Source organism: Lissotriton helveticus, chromosome 8, assembly GCF_964261635.1.
Source record: "Lissotriton helveticus chromosome 8, aLisHel1.1, whole genome shotgun sequence".
NCBI classification, from domain to species: domain Eukaryota; kingdom Metazoa; phylum Chordata; class Amphibia; order Caudata; family Salamandridae; genus Lissotriton; species Lissotriton helveticus.
The window spans coordinates 805,389,347-805,407,760 of record NC_136069.1 but is presented as its reverse complement, the minus strand read 5'-3'; the positions used below and the strand labels follow the sequence as shown (position 1 = coordinate 805,407,760).

The 18,414-nt window shown below is 45.0% G+C and overlaps 1 protein-coding gene across 1 annotated transcript in view; it reads left to right on the top strand.

Moving 5' to 3' along the window:
- The window catches only part of TMTC4 (transmembrane O-mannosyltransferase targeting cadherins 4), an 861,371-nt gene that overhangs the window by 742,391 nt on the left and 100,566 nt on the right, over positions 1-18,414 (top strand). The window contains exon 15 of the mRNA XM_078657625.1: positions 16,138-16,252. Within this exon, the coding sequence (XP_078513751.1) occupies positions 16,138-16,252 (115 nt within the window). The remainder of the gene's footprint in view (positions 1-16,137; positions 16,253-18,414) is intronic.

The window sequence follows — 18,414 nt, the reverse complement described above, 5'->3', positions numbered from 1 at the left end:
AACATGAAAGGTCATATCTGTCATTTAATCCCTTAGGCTGCATTGTTTGCAAACATTTAATCCAATATAATTCACGTTGAAGAAGACGAAGTCTATTGTCAACTCCTGATTTAAACACTACCTTCTCAATGATAAAACATCGTAATTGGGAAATCGTATGACTTAACTCTTTCCAATGGGTGGCCAAAGGTGATGATAAATTCTGGTTGCGTATCCTACTCTTATGCTCATTGAGTCTGATTTTGAGCTTTCACTCTGTCTTCCCAATATACAACTTGCCACATGGGCATTTAATCCCATAGATTATGTTTTGAGTATTGCAGTCACTGCTGTGTCTCAATTTAATAGTTTTGCCAGTAGTAGGGTGAGAAAAAGTATTTCCAGTGGTTATATTGTTACAATTCACACAGTTCAGACACCGGGTTGTTCCTCTGTAATCAATGTGTTGATCTTCTTTTTCTCTGCCCTTCAAGATTTGTCTAATGTTGGGTCCTCTCTTGTATGCATGCATTGGAGGTTGAGCAAATATCCCATTAAAATCTGCCTCTGTGGAAAGTAGTTCCCATCTCTGATTGATGATTTGTTTGATCTTCGGTGATGCTGTGGTGAACTTAGTCACAAACACCATTCTATCCTGGGTAGTTTTAGATCTTTGTTGCAACAATGTGTTTCTATTCATTTCTGTGACTCGCTCTCTGCTACGTTGTACAATGTGATCTGGATATCCACGGTCTTTGTATCTTTGGACAAACTTCTCAATATTGGCTTTACTTGTAGTTGTCTGTGAACAGATCCTTTTGATGCGAATAAATTGAGAAAGAGGTACATTCTCTACCAATCGTCTCGGGTGGAAACTAGCGTAGTGTAACGCACTATTTCGATCTGTTGTCTTAGTGTACAGTTCTGTGTTGAACCCAGTGGGTTGTTTTTGGATTCTCACATCCAAGAAATCCATTGTTTTGGAGTCAATTTTGTAGGTAAATTGAATCCTAGGGTTTACCGAATTCAAATAATGGATTGTGTCAAGTAAAGATTCCTCAGTGCCTTGCCAGACCAGAAAAATATCGTCTATAAAACGACAATACATCTTGATTTGTGCCCATGCTGTCGTTTCAAACACATGTTCTGCCTCGAATTGCGCCATAAAAATATTTGCATATGCAGGAGCCCCTGCAAAGCCCATAGATGTACCAGTCATTTGGGAATAAAACCGTTGGTTCCATTCAAAGTAACTGTTATGCAAACAGAATTTCAGTAACTGCAGAAGGAACACTTTCTCTGTGGGTAAATCCTCCATTTGTAACAGAGCCCATTCCACTGAGTCTAATCCATCTGAATGTGGGATTGAAGTATATAAAGAAATTACATCTATTGTACATAGAATCCAATTCTCGTCAATTTCACATCCAATTTCTGAGATCTTTGTTAAAAAATCACTTGTATCCCGGATGTAAGATTTCCACTTTTGGACAAATTTCTGCAGAAAAAAGTCCAAGTATTTACCGAGGGGGTCAAATAAAGACCCGCACCCCGAAACAATAGGTCTGCATGGTGGATTTGTCAGGTGTTTGTGCACCTTGGGGAGCATGTAAAGTTTTGGGCAACGTGGATGGTTCGTTGTCAGAAAGCTTTGGATCTTCTCATCAATCCATTCCTGTTCACGTGCTCCCAGTAGTAGATCTTTAAGCATTGACTGCAGTGTCATAGTTGGGTCTCTATCCAGAAATTGATACGTATCTGTGTCTGAAACATGCTCCTTAACTTTTGCTATGTAAAAATGCTTATCCATTACTACCATAGCTCCTCCTTTGTCAGCTGGTTGTATTTGGATTGTGCGATTCATAGCCAGATTATGTAGAGTCCGTTCTTCAAATCTTGTGAGATTGCCGCGTTTGGTTGACTTGTAGTCCAAGGTTTGTATATCCTTCTTCACCATTGTCTCAAATGTGTCTAACATTTTATGCGAGATTGGGGGTTGGAATGTGCTCTAGGTTTGAAACGTGTGCTGTATTCAGACTGTGTTGTGTCTACTGATGGCACTATGTTGTTAAACTGGGAGTTTTTTATCCAGTGTCTAATACCATATCATATACTTTTAGATCGGAACATTCCACACAGATCAGGTAGGACCTTTTGTTCATGTTATTTTTGTCATCATTTGGCAAGTGATTAAAAAAGTATCACGTGAATGTTCACGAACCAAATGTTTGGACTGTTAATTGTTTTCGCAGGGTACCAAGCCTCAGATATACTTAGGTAAGCGGTTCCCTTATTTATCCATCTCTGATGGTTTATAAAGTCTCATCCTTCCATTTATCGCTGGTCTTTAATTGATTTTTTCAGTTCACTGAACAGACTTACTCCTATCAGAGGTATGAAGAAACATCTCTTTAATATACACACCCCCATGACACATGATTAACATAACACACTCACTTGTTCCATTGTTTCTATTTTTACAGATCAGCCCCTGATGAAGGCACAATGTAGTGCCGAAATGCATTGGGCATGAATATGAAAATTAAGTGCTATGAATTTTGTGTGGTTATAACATGAACTTAAAATGTTGGTTTTCTTTAAAGCATTGAGTACTATAAGATAATGTGTTCAATTGAATTTGGACTGTACTTGGTTATAACATTGTGATGATTATGAATGAATCAGTATATGAATTAAATAACTGAAGTTCAATTATGTTATTGTGTTAACATTGATTATGATTTAAAGTGTTGGATAACACGTGGTGAACAGTGCGCAACTAGATGAGATTAATCTCACCTAAACTAGCATTCGAGATATACGGGTCTGACACACCTGATTAGTTGCAGCACCGATTGAATAGGCTGAATATTCAGTTTAAAACGGAGTGCTCCCCACAAACCCTTTAAACTTTATCTGTTACATTGTCACCAGTAGGGAGGCACCCAACGGCAAGATGCAGTTTGACCATATTACAGCGATGACGCACAATAAGGCCAGCACGATGGCCTACACACCGGAACAGGCCGATAAAATTTATGCCATGATACAGGAAGTCAGGACAATGGATGCTCATGGGGGTTCCATCAGTCAGCAATTAAAACAATTAGAATATCTCACAAGACGTCAGTTGAATCAGAAAATGCATGCATCTACATTGGTGCAATACCATAAAGCCCAGCGAATTCCCCGAGGACTACGACTGTCAATTAAGCCAATGTTGTTTAGGTTTAACCTAAATGCAAAATTCATGGAGAAGTGGTATAATATCCTCAACAAATGCTCACTAGACTTAATTCTTTTGATAGTTGAGGAACTTTCAAAGACTATTCGGGAGCTTGAAGAAGAAATCTCAATTTTGAAAACAGAACTTGAGACCAGGATGGAAAATGATTCATGGCAAATGAGTATTGATGGGTTAAAACAGAAACTTGAGAAATACAGTAGGGAACTTCAGGAGGGCAAACTGAGGAAATATAAACGTGACACCATTGATTACAAACTTAATGAAGTGTACACCTGGGCGGAGATCTATGCTCGACGACAATATCATCCGAAGAGAGTACAAACAATGGTGCATTCCTCAGAGGAGAGTTTAGTCACTGATAAGGAGACATCAATTACTCGTGGACCAGTTCAATTTACTGATCAAGCTTTGGCAACGTCAAGAGAAGGTACCCAACAACCTACTACTAGTGGCAATGTGGCTTTTTTGTCTCAAACTCAGAATCAAGGATTACAACCTACGGACCAACTAGGAGTTCTAACATCAAGCGGAAAACCAGACGAGGAAACAACAGGAAAATCCCTAAGGAGCGGGAGGACAGTAATCTGATCATTAATATATCTTCCACAACTCTTACTCAACAACAAATAAGAGTTTTAAATAAGGGCCTATCCTTTGTTCCTACAGTGAGAGCAAGTGAAATGGAATTGGAAGGAGCCTTCTATCGCTTCATGAGAACATTAAGATTGAAACACTTTTTTAACAACATAGTGCCATCAGTAGACACAACACAGTCTGAATACAGCACACTTTCCAACCTAAGAGCACATTCCAACCCCCAATCTCGCATAAAATGTTAGACACATTTGAGACAATGGTGAAGAAGGATATACAAACCTTGGACTACAAGTCAACCAAACGCGGCAATCTCACAAGATTTGAAGAACGGACTCTACATAATCTGGCTATGAATCGCACAATCCAAATACAACCAGCTGACAAAGGAGGAGCTATGGTAGTAATGGATAAGCATTTTTACATAGCAAAAGTTGAGGAGCATGTTTCAGACACAGATACGTATCAACTTCTGGATAGAGACCCAACTATGACACTGCAGTCAATGCTTAAAGATCTACTACTGGGAGCACGTGAACAGGAATGGATTGATGAGAAGATCCAAAGCTTTCTGACAACGAACCATCCACGTTGCCCAAAACTTTACATGCTCCCCAAGGTGCACAAACACCTGACAAATCCACCATGCAGACCTATTGTTTCGGGGTGCGGGTCTTTATTTGACCCCCTCGGTAAATACTTGGACTTTTTCCTGCAGAAATTTGTCCAAAAGTGGAAATCTTACATCCGGGATACAAGTGATTTTTTAACAAAGATCTCAGAAATTGGATGTGAAATTGACGAGAATTGGATTCTATGTACAATAGATGTAATTTCTTTATATACTTCAATCCCACATTCAGATGGATTAGACTCAGTGGAATGGGCTCTGTTACAAATGGAGGATTTACCCACAGAGAAAGTGTTCCTTCTGCAGTTACTGAAATTCTGTTTGCATAACAGTTACTTTGAATGGAACCAACGGTTTTATGCCCAAATGACTGGTACATCTATGGGCTTTGCAGGGGCTCCTGCATATGCAAATATTTTTATGGCGCAATTCGAGGCAGAACATGTGTTTGAAACGACAGCATGGGCACAAATCAAGATGTATTGTCGTTTTATAGACGATATTTTTCTGGTCTGGCAAGGCACTGAGGAATCTTTACTTGACACAATCCATTATTTGAATTCGGTAAACCCTAGGATTCAATTTACCTACAAAATTGACTCCAAAACAATGGATTTCTTGGATGTGAGAATCCAAAAACAACCCACTGGGTTCAACACAGAACTGTACACTAAGACAACAGATCGAAATAGTGCGTTACACTACCCTAGTTTCCACCCGAGACGATTGGTAGAGAATTTACCTCTTTCTCAATTTATTTGCATCAAAAGGATCTGTTCACAGACAACTACAAGTGAGGCCAATATTGAGAAGTTTGTCCAAAGATACAAAGACTGTGGATATCCAGATCACATTGTACAACGTAGCAGAGAGCGAGTCACAGAAATGAATAGAAACACATTGTTGCAACAAAGATCTAAAACTACCCAGGATAGAATGGTATTTGTGACTAAGTTCACCACAGCATCACCGAAGATCAAACAAATCATCAATCAGAGATGGGAACTACTTTCCACAGAGGCAGATTTTAATGGGATATTTGCTCAACCTCCAATGCATGCATACAAGAGAGGACCCAACATTAGACAAATCTTGAAGGGCAGAGAAAAAGAAGATCAACACATTGATTACAGAGGAACAACCCGGTGTCTGAACTGTGTGAATTGTAACAATATAACCACTGGAAATACTTTTTCTCACCCTACTACTGGCAAAACTATTAAATTGAGACACAGCAGTGACTGCAATACTCAAAACATAATCTATGGGATTAAATGCCCATGTGGCAAGTTGTATATTGGGAAGACAGAGCGAAAGCTCAAAATCAGACTCAATGAGCATAAGAGTAGGATACGCAACCAGAATTTATCATCACCTTTGGCCACCCATTGGAAAGAGTTAAGTCATACGATTTCCCAATTACGATGTTTTATCATTGAGAAGGTAGTGATTAAATCAGGAGTTGACAATAGACTTCGTCTTCTTCAACGTGAATTATATTGGATTAAATGTTTGCAAACAATGCAGCCTAAGGGATTAAATGACAGATATGACCTTTCATGTTACCTGTAGGGCTCTAGACATTGGACATTTAAGTATATTCATTCTGTTGAAATGATTCACACTCTTTAATATTTAAGGTTCATTTGAGATGTGGTATGTACATTTTTCCATTCTGCCTTGAATACCTCAGGTTTACTCGAGATCTTACGATGTGATACACTAGTTTCAGTCAGTATTGTTAATATAGCCACATAATTAATCACTGAATGTGCCATATTCATTTTGTATGTATATATCCTGGATGATTGTCACCCTGTATAATGTTTACATATTATTACATCCATCAGCTTGTATTATTGATAGACATAACATAAAATGTCCAGGTATTTATAACAAGAGGTTGATAAGTTGGGAATAATGATATTTGTATATGTGAATCATTTCACTATGTGTTTCGTGAATACACTGGTACATCTTTCTCCATATACACAGACACTAATCACCTCATCACATTGGGCCATCAGCTGAACCATCATAATATTATATTACTATTCGAGTTTACCCAGGGTGAAACCACCACGTCAAATTCGTGCATCATGAATTACAATAGTGAGTATAAGAGATGTCATACAGGACTTTGAGTATGGAACATAACACTTTACCTTTTTTATAGCACTCGAGTTCAGACATTGACGCGCAACAACACAATATTTATTCCAGATTTAGCGTCAGAAGAGTACGCATTTACTGTTCATTTAATTAGTAATTGGCCATTATTGTTTAGAATATAAGGTAAAATACTCCGCTTTAATCAGTATGGCTATGGTGTCTATACAACTTGAATATGTCACCTTTTAAAATGGCGCGTTAGGTTACCTTTAGAATCGGAACGTTTTTTCGTTTAGTCCGTTTTTAGTGTTGTTTAAGGAAACACGCTATGACGTGGTATATACCAGCAATGGCGCGGGACGTTTGATCTAGAGCACCCGATTGTAAGCAGGAGAACGCGGGTTTGACCCTACTGTTTAAAACATTGGCGACGTTATCTTCAGGTAATGGGCTTTTCGTTCTTTAGTGCGATACTCGTTCACACATGTTTGAACAATTTTGAGCATTCCCGCTTTATAAACAACTCGTTTTTATGATTCAGGACAGGAAATAGTACTCTTAAGGTACGTGGCTTTGGAAATGGCTGAAATACAACTTAAACTGGGAGTTTTTTATCCAGTGTCTAATACCATATCATATACTTCTAGATCGGAACATTCCACACAGATCAGGTAGGACCTTTTGTTCATGTTATTTTTGTCATCATTTGTCAAGTGATTAAAAAAGTATCACGTGAATGTTCACGAACCAAATGTTTGGACTGTTAATTGTTTTCGCAGGGTACCAAGCCTCAGATATACTTAGGTAAGCGGTTCCCTTATTTATCCATCTCTGGTGGTTTATAAAGTCTCATCCTTCCATTTATCGCTGGTCTTTAATTGATTTTTTCAGTTCACTGAACAGACTTACTCCTATCAGAGGTATGAAGAAACATCTCTTTAATATACACACCCCCATGACACATGATTAACATAACACACTCACTTGTTCCATTGTTTCTATTTTTACAGATCAGCCCCTGATGAAGGCACAATGTAGTGCCGAAATGCATTGGGCATGAATATGAAAATTAAGTGCTATGAATTTTGTGTGGTTATAACATGAACTTAAAATGTTGGTTTTCTTTAAAGCATTGAGTACTATAAGATAATGTGTTCAATTGAATTTGGACTGTACTTGGTTATAACATTGTGATGATCATGAATGAATCAGTATATGAATTAAATAACTGAAGTTCAATTATGTTATTGTGTTAACATTGATTATGATTTAAAGTGTTGGATAACACGTGGTGAACAGTGCGCAACTAGATGAGATTAATCTCACCTAAACTAGCATTCGAGATATACGGGTCTGACACACCTGATTAGTTGCAGCACCGATTGAATAGGCTGAATATTCAGTTTAAAACGGAGTGCTCCCCACAAACCCTTTAAACTTTATCTCCTCTACGGGGAGCACGTGCTCAGTATTTTTCTCTACCTTCTTTACCGATAACGACCTGTAATGTACTTTCTCTCTCTAACAAAGGTTTAACCCTATTGGAGAATTCCAAATCAAAGTTAGGCAGCTTACGTTGTGCCACTTTGTTTGAAGCATGCTCCACGTCTGGGAGGAAAACATCAATGCCACTAGATCGTAATTTATCGCTATGTGCCAAAATCAAATATGAAATAGCTTTGGATTTGAATGTTACTCTTGCGCCCCTGAAGTTATTATTATATTTTTGGATCTCAACCAAGGCAATGTCATTGCTCTCAAAGTCATCAAACATAGAGTAGGGATCTGAGACAGATAAGAAAATCAACCATTCATGAGTGAGGGGGCTGACGGAAAGCTCAGTCTAGGTATATTGTATCGTAGACAATAGATTTTCGACAACAGACCGCTAAAGCAACGCCTTAAAAAATGCATCATAACTAATCAAAAGAAAACTATTTAAAGTTCATCAGGGTATAATGTGGTTGTAAAGGCACCATATACTTTATGGGCCATCAGCATTCCAGGTGCGCTATTGTTTCCTGACTGGTTGCCAATATGCTTCCCTTTCCAAAAACTTTGACTAAACAACTCTATTGTCACATATAAGTAAGCTGAACATCTACTAGGGACAGGTAGTAGAAACATGAACATTATGAAAAAGTGCTACCAAATTAATATTGAGTTTTTAAAGAGAACCCCCCTAAATTGCACCTTGCATATTTTACAGGATCTCTTATAAATTTCCAATAATGAATGTGCAGGCGTCCGAAGATCCTCAAAAGGACTCTAGGCTCTTTAACACTTCAATGAGGGCATAGCCATGCAGGAGGCCTTTTTCATTGCCATTTATCAGCCTGCCGTGATATGCCTCAAGAAGAAAAAAAACACAATCTCATTTACCTTAAAAGAGAAAGAGACCTGCTGGAGTTTTATTAAGTGAGTGTTTCTCCTCAGGGAATGGAAGTTTGCTAAGGGAAAATATGCTTACACTGATGTGTAAAACATGTTAAACTGTACGTATGTACATTCAAATCATTTATTGTGGTTCTTACTGGGGTGTAGTTGCTGGGTGAAGTACCGTACAAATTGTACTCGCAAATTATCTTTAAGGAAGGGCCAGTTAGCACTCAGAGGAAGCTGGCACACAGATACATTAAGTCGGGCATCCTGATGAACCTAAATCAGTGAGAGTGGTCCACCAAGTCTAGTGAAAATTGGAACTGAATCAGAATTTTAGTTACTTCTCAGACTGCAAAGCCTGGAAGTGACAGTCGGAAAACTGGGTAGTGTGAGGAAATATCGCCTAAGTGGGCTCTATGAACATGGGCCTTGACATGTTCATAGATGTTGATAGTGTTGATGGAATGTGGGTACATGTGTATTTGTTCAATTGGTGCTGTGGGTAGCCTGGATTAGTATGATTAATACTTATTTACAGGTTTTTTTTTAAGTGGCTTAGCAGTAGCCTTGGGTATTTGGTATAAGTTTGTGGAGCACAGTGGGAAAGTGAGTAACAGACAATGCATGTCTGTTGTTGAGTGTCAGTCCACTTGCTGTAATGGCTATTGTGTTTATGTCTAAAAGGCGGGCCAGAGGTCAAGGGTATCACAACAATCACAAGTCTGAGCGGTAGTTAAGGGAAGCTATTTTATTACAGTTGGGATGGAATATTATACTGCCATGGTCTATAGCATCATGGGGCCAATAAGTATGTGTAGCTGCTGTGCAGGCGGTGTTGTGTGAGTGAGCGCAGAGCTTCTGTTTCTGAGTTCCCTAGCCTATCCAGTCTGGTGCATGCATTGACTCTGAAACTTCCATTCCAAGGGAATTGACAGAGAGCAGATTGCGAGAGGGTGGCAAAAGATATCAGTGTGTGATCGTGGAGGAATATGAAGGCGTTATTTGGAATGTAAAAGGAGTATGGGGTGTGTTTTGTGCAAAGTGCATCAGTAACAGACAAAACAAAGACTGCCTCGCACGGGTTGTCCTGTCCTCAGGACACCCCCTCGCCTGTCCTCAGGACACCCCCTGTCCTCAGGACACCCCCTCGCCGCACGGCCCCCATCTGTAGGCGAGTCTGTGCCCCCTCGCTGCTGCTCGTTGCTCCGCTCTGCCCTCCTGTGCCTTTAACTGCTTTCAATTGTACTTTGTGCCTCTGTCTGTTAATAAGTGTTTTGTTCGTATTTGCACTGTTTTTCCTGTTGTCCCGGTCGTTAGCTCCCCTGGTCTGAACCCCCCCCCCCCCCGCCGCCGTGACATCGCGGCCCCGCCCCCTTTTCTTCTCTGTCCTACCCGCTCCCGCCTCCCAGCTGCTCCTCCCTCCCACTTCGCCTTAAATGGAGACCGAGCGTACGCGCAGCGGGCACGCGCAGCGAGTGCGCCGATTGTGCGTCGAAGGCGCGCCAAAGGCAAGCCCGTCTGCACCCGTCCACGCCTGGACCGCGCCTAGCGCCAGAACCCCTGGTCCCCGCAGATGCCAGCCCACCCGCTGGACTTACGCCGCCGCCACCCTCAACGCACTCAACACAGGCCGGATCCCCGGTTGCTACCGAGCCACCCCGAGACGCACCCACGGACCCTTCACCTGCAAAGCCTGCAAGTTCACCTGCCTCTGGACCGGCACTGCACCCGCTAAGCGGACCCCCATCAGCAACCACCTCAAGTGCATCCTACTCAACACCCGCTCCGTCCACAGACACGCTGTGGAACTCTGGAACCTGCTCGACACCACATCTCCAGACGTCGCCTTCCTCACAGAAACCTGGATGAACGCCTCCTCAGCGCCCGACATCGCCATCACCATCCCGGACGGATACAAGATCACCCGGAGGGACCGCGCCAACCAGACTGGAGGAGGCATCGCCATCGTACACAGGAACACCATCCGCATCACGACCAACTCCGATGACACCCTCACAGCCGCCGAACACCTGCACTTCCAGATACACACCGACCCCAAGACCACTCTCAGAGGCACCCTCATCTACAGACCCCCGGGACCTCGCACACAATTCAGCGAAGACATCGCAGACTTCATCAGCCCGCACGCCCTCCCCTCCGCTGACTACATCCTCCTAGGGGACCTCAACTTCCACCTGGAGAACAACAATGACAGCAACACCACCACCCTGCTGGACAACCTCGCCAACCTCGGACTCCAGCAACTGGTGAACACCCCCACCCACTACGCCGGACATACGCTTGACCCAGTCTTCTCCTCCAGCAAGTACATCTCCTTCAGCCACTCCACCGACTTCACTGGACAGACCACAGCTGCGTCCACTTCAGCTTCAGAAGGATCACGACCCACCACCACCCACAACAGGTTCCCCGCAGGAGCTGGAACAAGATCACCACCGACCAGCTCACAACATCCCTGAGCCAGAACCCTCTCGCCAGCTCAACGGACCCCAGCCAAGCAGCCAACAACCTCACACAGTGGATCGCCAACTGCGCCGACAACCTCGCACCACTGAAGACCCCTCCCAGCAGACCCGGCAGCCAGAAAGCCTCTTGGTTCACCGACAAACTCAAGAACTCCAAAAAGAACTGCCGTACCCTCGAGAAAGCTTGGCGCAAAGACCCGACTACAGACAACATGACCGCCCTCAAGCAAGCCACCCGCAAACACCACCAGCTGATCCACACCACCAAGAAGACAGCATTCAAGAACGACTAGACAACGCCCACAACAGCAAGGAACTCTTCAACATCGTCAAAGAGCTCTCCAACCCCAGCGCCGGAAACAACGACATCACTCCCTCGCAAGACCTCTGCGACTCACTCGCCTCGTTCTTCCACAGCAAGATCGCAGACATACACAACAGCTTCGGCGTACAGACCATGCACCCTACCACCGAACCAACGCCCCCCACCACCACCCTCCTCGCCTGGACCCCGGTCAGCACCGAAGACACCATCCGCACGATGAACACCATCCACTCCGGATCACCAACCGACCCATGCCCCACCAAGTCTTCAACAAGGCCGACTCCATCATCGCACCCCAACTCCGGGACATCATCAACTGCTCCTTCAACACCGCCACCTTACCGGAGAGCTGGAAGCATGCCGAACTCAGCGCCCTCCTGAAGAAACCATCAGCGGACCCCACCGACCTCAAAAACTACTGCCCCATCTCGCTCCTCCCTTTTCCTGCCAAAGTCATCGAGAAGACCGTCAACAGACAGCTGGCCACCTTCCTCGAGACGAACGGATCCCTCGACCACTCGCAGTCCGGCTTCCGAGCCAACCACAGCACCGAGACCGCCCTCATCGCAGCCACTGACGACATCCGAGCCCTGCTCGACAACGGGGAAACAGCGGCCCTCATCCTCCTGGACCTCTCCGCAGCGTTCGACACTGTCTGCCACCGCACCCTAGTGCAGCGCCTCAACAACATCGGAATCCAAGAGAAGGCACTCGAGTGGATCATCTCCTTCCTCGCTGGAAGAACCCAGAGAGTCCACCTCCCCCCGTTCAGATCCGAGGCCACCGAAGTCATCTGCGGCATACCACAAGGATCATCTCTCAGCCCCACCCTCTTCAACATCTACATGAGCCCCCTCGCGGCCATCGCACGCCAACACAACCTCAACATCATCTCCTACGCTGACGACATCCAGCTGATCCTCTCCCTCACCAACGACCCCGCGACCATCAGAGCCAACCTACACGAAGGGATGAAAGACGTAGCCGAGTGGATGATGAACAGCCGCCTGAAACTGAATTCAGACAAGACGGATGTCCTCATCCTGGGATCATCACCCTCTGCGTGGGACGACTCCTGGTGGCCCCCTGCCCTGGGCAGAGCACCCAAACCAACGGACCACGCACGCAACCTGGGCTTCATCCTGGACTCCTCCCTCTCGATGACCAGACAAGTCAACGCTGTCTCATCGTCATGTTTCAACATCCTACGCATGTTCCGAAAGATCTTCCGATGGATCCCCACCGAAACCAGGAAGACGGTCACCAAGGCACTCGTCACCAGCCGACTGGACTACGGAAACACCCTCTACGCCGGAACCACAAGCCAAACTACAGAAAAGACTCCAACGCATCCAGAACGCCTCCGCTCGACTCATCCTGGACATCCCCCGACACAGCCACATCTCCGGACACCTGAGACACCTGCACTGGCTCCCCGTCAGCAAGAGAATCACGTTCCAACTCCTCACCCACGCACACAAGGCCCTCCACAACCTGGGACCCAGATACCTCAACAACCGCCTGACCTTCTACACCCCCACCCGCCAGCTACGATCGACCAGCCACGCCCTCGCCGCCGTTCCACGCATCCGAAGAGCCACCACGGAAGGAAGATCCTTCTCCTACCTGGCAGCCAAGACTTGGAACTCCCTCCCCATCCACCTCCGTCTGACCCAAGACCACCTCTCCTTCAGGAAGCAACTCAAGACCTGGCTGTTCGAGCAGTAGCGGACCCCCCCTCCCCCAAGCGCCTTGAGACCCTCCGGGTGAGTAGCGCGCTATACAAATTTCATGATTGATTGATTGATTGACGGGTGTTGTCAGTGCCCCACCACTTGTCCCTTAGAACCATCATCGACTCTGAGGCTACGCGAGAGATTATAGACCACGATGTTACCTAAGCTCATGCTAAGATGCAAAGTGTATGTGAGATTTCTTGTGTATACCAATGTCATTGTTACTGCTGTGATGTACGTAAATCCAGAGAATGGCAATAAAAGTATTTAAAAAAAAAAAAATCAGTAATAGACAGAAGAGCAGGAAAAGCAGAGCCACACATGGCGTCTTCCTCTGTGCCAGCTAGTCATATGTGCACAGGCTGAAGCAACGCCAATATCAGGGACATACATATGTGGGCAGCCAAAGCGAAGCCATACGTCCTTTTCAGCAACCAATGACTGGAAACAAGGCACCAAACCTTAGCAGCCTGTGAATTATGGGGAGACCATTTGCGTCTATAGCAGCAAGGAGCAAATATGGCAGAGGGCACCGGCTGCAGTGCCACAGCAGTAACTTCTTCCTGGTTTAAAAAAGCAGAAATGGATGCTTCCCCCACCGAGTTTATTCTTACTACAAAGTTTTAAGCTGCATCTCTTGTGTGAGGTGTGCAGGGGCAGGGATGAGCAGCTTGAGGGTCACAGTAGCTAGCCATAGCCATAGTTTGAAGATGGATAACCTGCAGAGGGCACTACAGAGCCTGCCTGGAATGAACAATGTCAAGCGCACACAACCAAGGTTCATTCAATAATTTGTGATGTATTCTTTGATGGAAGGACAAGACCAGACTTTTCTTTTTCTAAATTTGTTCCTTTCCTTATTTATTGTATCACAAAATGGTACTTGTATGTATGAAAACCAGCCGACACGTGTTTCGTCAAAAACCGGGGTAGACCCGTGACTCTTCAGGGCTGATGGGGTAAGGCTGAGGTCAGTATCGTCGGACCGGTGATATTTCCAACCCGGTCCTAATCGGGCATGGGTAAATAATGTTCATGTGCACGTAAAGGAGGTGCTCCTTCACACAGGAAATGCGGGTTGTGCCGCCGTTCAGTATACGGTCGGTCACAAATGGGCAAGCAAATCCGCTTGACCCATCGTTGAGGCTTTTCAGTAAGCCGGTTGGGACCACAACCGTCCCAACCGGCTTACTGAAAAGCCTCAACGATGGGTCAAGCGGATTTGCTTGCCCATTTGTGACCGACCGTATACTGAACGGCGGCACAACCCGCATTTCCTGTGTGAAGGAGCACCTCCTTTACGTGCACATGAACATTATTTACCCATGCCCGATTAGGACCGGGTTGGAAATATCACCGGTCCGACGATACTGACCTCAGCCTTACCCCATCAGCCCTGAAGAGTCACGGGTCTACCCCGGTTTTTGACGAAACACGTGTCGGCTGGTTTTCATACATACAAGTACCATTTTGTGATACAATAAATAAGGAAAGGAACAAATTTAGAAAAAGAAAAGTCTGGTCTTGTCCTTCCATCAAAGAATACATCACAAATTATTGAATGAACCTTGGTTGTGTGCGCTTGACATTGTACATATACTTATAGAAGGCAGAGCTCCTCTCTTCCTTCTTTTGCAGAGAATAGGGTTATCTCTGATCAAGCTGCACCAACAAATAACAATCACAACAACCACCTCGAACCTACCAGCTGTTGAGCGCCGTGCTATTTCTGAACAATAACCCTACGCCGAACTTTGAACCTGCCTGGAATGAGCCATTACATGGACAGGAGCCAAAGCGTGCCATGCAGAGCAGATGGACTTACCGCATGACTAAGTGTCACTTCCTGTGTCTTGTAAATGTTAAGAATCAATCTTAACCCTCCATTGTAATTTAAAGACACTTTCCTGTCTATAAGGCCTGGGCGGATTTTGCGGAGTTTCGCAAGTGGTGGAGTGCGTTTGGTCATGTCGTTAGTGCTGATTTTCAGCATCGGGTGTTTTTTCTGCACTGTAAAATCAGCGCGAATGGCACCATGTGCATCGCAAGAGAACGCTGCTTCTTTTCTTGCTGCTCGAGTAGATTTCTGCCTGACCAGCAGCTTTCTCAATGTGGACAAAAGGTTTCTCAACGTGAGCGGTCACGACCATCCGCGACCTCCCACGCTCAGAAATCATTTTCCGCGCTCACCAACTTGAATTTGGCGAACGGGAAAAAACTCCGCTCTGCTGAGATTTTTGAAACTCTGCGTGCTCCGCAGAGTGCCGAAAACTTCACGAACAGAGCGGAGGTCACCGCCCAGGCCTAATAACAATGGAACCATTCCTCATCTGTCTGCTGCACTAATCAAGCAGCCGCACATAGTATAAAAACAGAACTCCATACAGTTAAAACCACCAATGCTACTGCACATGAGCTGACAACGAGTGACTGAAGTGGCTTTCACCGCCTTCCCCTTTCTTTGCGTAGATTATATTATCTGTGGCAGCCAGCTAACGTGGTCTCTAGTCCTGGCATAAAAATGAATACATGGGCCGTGTATGAGTTTTAAAATAACCATGTTGGTTGCATATTGTGTGGTACAATGCAAAACGCCATTGTGTTGTAAAAGCTCTAATCTCCTCTTTTCCCTTGTTTGTTTACAGTATGCAGACTTGAATCGCCACCTAGATGCCCTGAACGCATGGAGAAATGCTACAGTTCTGAAACCAGAACATAGCCTAGCATGGAACAACATGATCATCTTGTTAGATAACACAGGTAAAACATTCTTTACAGTATTAAGAATAGATTCCCTTTTCCAGGTCCGGTTCCATGCAGTTTGTTTACGCTTTCTTGAGGATTCCTACGCGCTATAATTGTATTTCATTTTGCAGGTGGAGAAGGGCACGTTATTAGTCAGCACTCTGTATATTGTGGTGTAGGTCGTAAAGTGTTTTTTCCACACAGTTATTTCAAATGTTTTACAGATGAGCTAGAAATAACGCTTTTTTATAATAAGGTGCCAAAGGTGATTTATTGAACATATTTTTCCTTTGATAGCTGTGTGTGACAATCCACTGTCACAGCATGGCAGGGCATCGGGTATTTCACAACACGTCCACGTGACTAAGAAAGATTTGCAAGACAGGTGACAAGTTGAATGTATCTCACAGAAGCAGCAGGTGTCTCTTGAACTGGGAGAGGTGGATGGGAGATGGAAGGGGGCATTGGGGATAGAGAAGGGACATGGGTACCAGGCAAGAGCGGCTGAAAGGCCACACAGTGAGATGGAGGAATTCTGTTGAAAGGGAAGGATCACAGAGACAGTTGGGGAGAGAGTGAAAAGACAGAGAAGGAAAAGTTAAACAAACAAGCCAGGAGCTGCAAGGAAAAACATAGCCTGTCCTGAGGTGACTTGATAGGTAAGCAAGTGGTCAAAAGGGGGGGAAATGGAAGGAGGTGGCGTGGTGATTGGACATAGGAGGCAAACATGGAAGGGATTTGGACAGGGAGCAGGCCAGAGTGTGAAAATGGGTTGGGAGAGAGGAGGTAGTAAAGTAAGATTGGATGGGGAAGGTCATTGGACCAGGTCGAAGGGATTGTGTCTGTGCAGGAAGATAGTTGATACAAACATAATGTAAATTGTAAATTGATACTTGGATAGCACACTACTCACCCGCAAGGGTCTCAAGGCGCTTGTATGAATACCGCTGTGGAACCCATCCTGGCTTTCCCTGTGAGGTGTCCACTCCTGGGCACCCCCAAGGTGGAGGCCAGGCATCCTTAGCGTTGTGGGGGCCGTTGTGGAGATTAAGCAACCTATTGCCCAGAGTTGCAGAGTGGGACTCCATGATTGGAATAGGCACCGAGGCGAGAATTATCAGGTCCGTGGAATTTTGAGCCCAAGACCCGCCGTGGCGGGGAATTGAACCCTGGTCCCGGGCTAGACCTCTGCATCAGGGTCTGCCGCTCTAACCATTGAGCCACACTTCTCCATACCCATAACCATCCCCCTAGCTCCCCTAATACCCAATTAGGGGAGCTAGGGGGATCTGTCAGCATTGAGCAGAAACAGGAAGGTTCTCATAGGTGTCTGCCCACTACATGTGGGGTAGGAGAGTTTCATCCTTGAAAACAAGGTTGTACATCCATGTTCTGACTTGAACTAAATGGTTGAAGGCCCTGTAGTTATGTTACCCTCAAACTGTGAGTTCAAGCACTATCTCTAATGCGTAGCTCCCCACTGTAGACCCTTGCACCTCTGAAGCCATAGTTCTTTTAATAGCCACCTAAGTTGATGCCAATTTGCTATTGGAGGCTGTTATATTGTAGCATTTGTAAATCACTAATCGCAGGGTCGAACTGGCTGTTGTGGTCACTGCACTTTTCTCCACTGGGCCGGAAGGTGCTGGTTTTGTACCGGCGGGGGGCATTTTTGTTGCTGGGAGACAGGTTTTGCAGCCTTGCTGCAAAATCGGCCCCTTGTAACAAAAGCGCAGCAGCGTTCCAGCCCTGGCAATTACACCCCCCCCCCCTTTCGGCGGCCGGTCCGATGTAATTGCCATGGCGGGTTAGCCATCCCCGTCTAGCCCTGACTAAGAGGGGCCCTGAATGCGTTTCTATACGTGTAGTAAGCTACACCATGTAGGTTGTGTTGTTGGGAGGGTGTTTTTGTTTCAAGCCTGTATGGAAGTGTTGTCATGTTGTGCATGATGACTAGCGAGGTCAGTTATCATGTTATGGGTTGCAGCATCTGGTGGTTTGATGGGTGAGGGTATGTGAGTGTTAAACATACAAAAACCCGCTTCCCCTCAGGGGCAATGGAATGCTGTATGCCCCAACTCCAAAAAGGGGGGTAATCAGAGAAGCACCAGTAATCCATACAACGACATGTGTGAGACAGAGGTACTGTTGAAAAACACTAGCCATGCACCATTTTA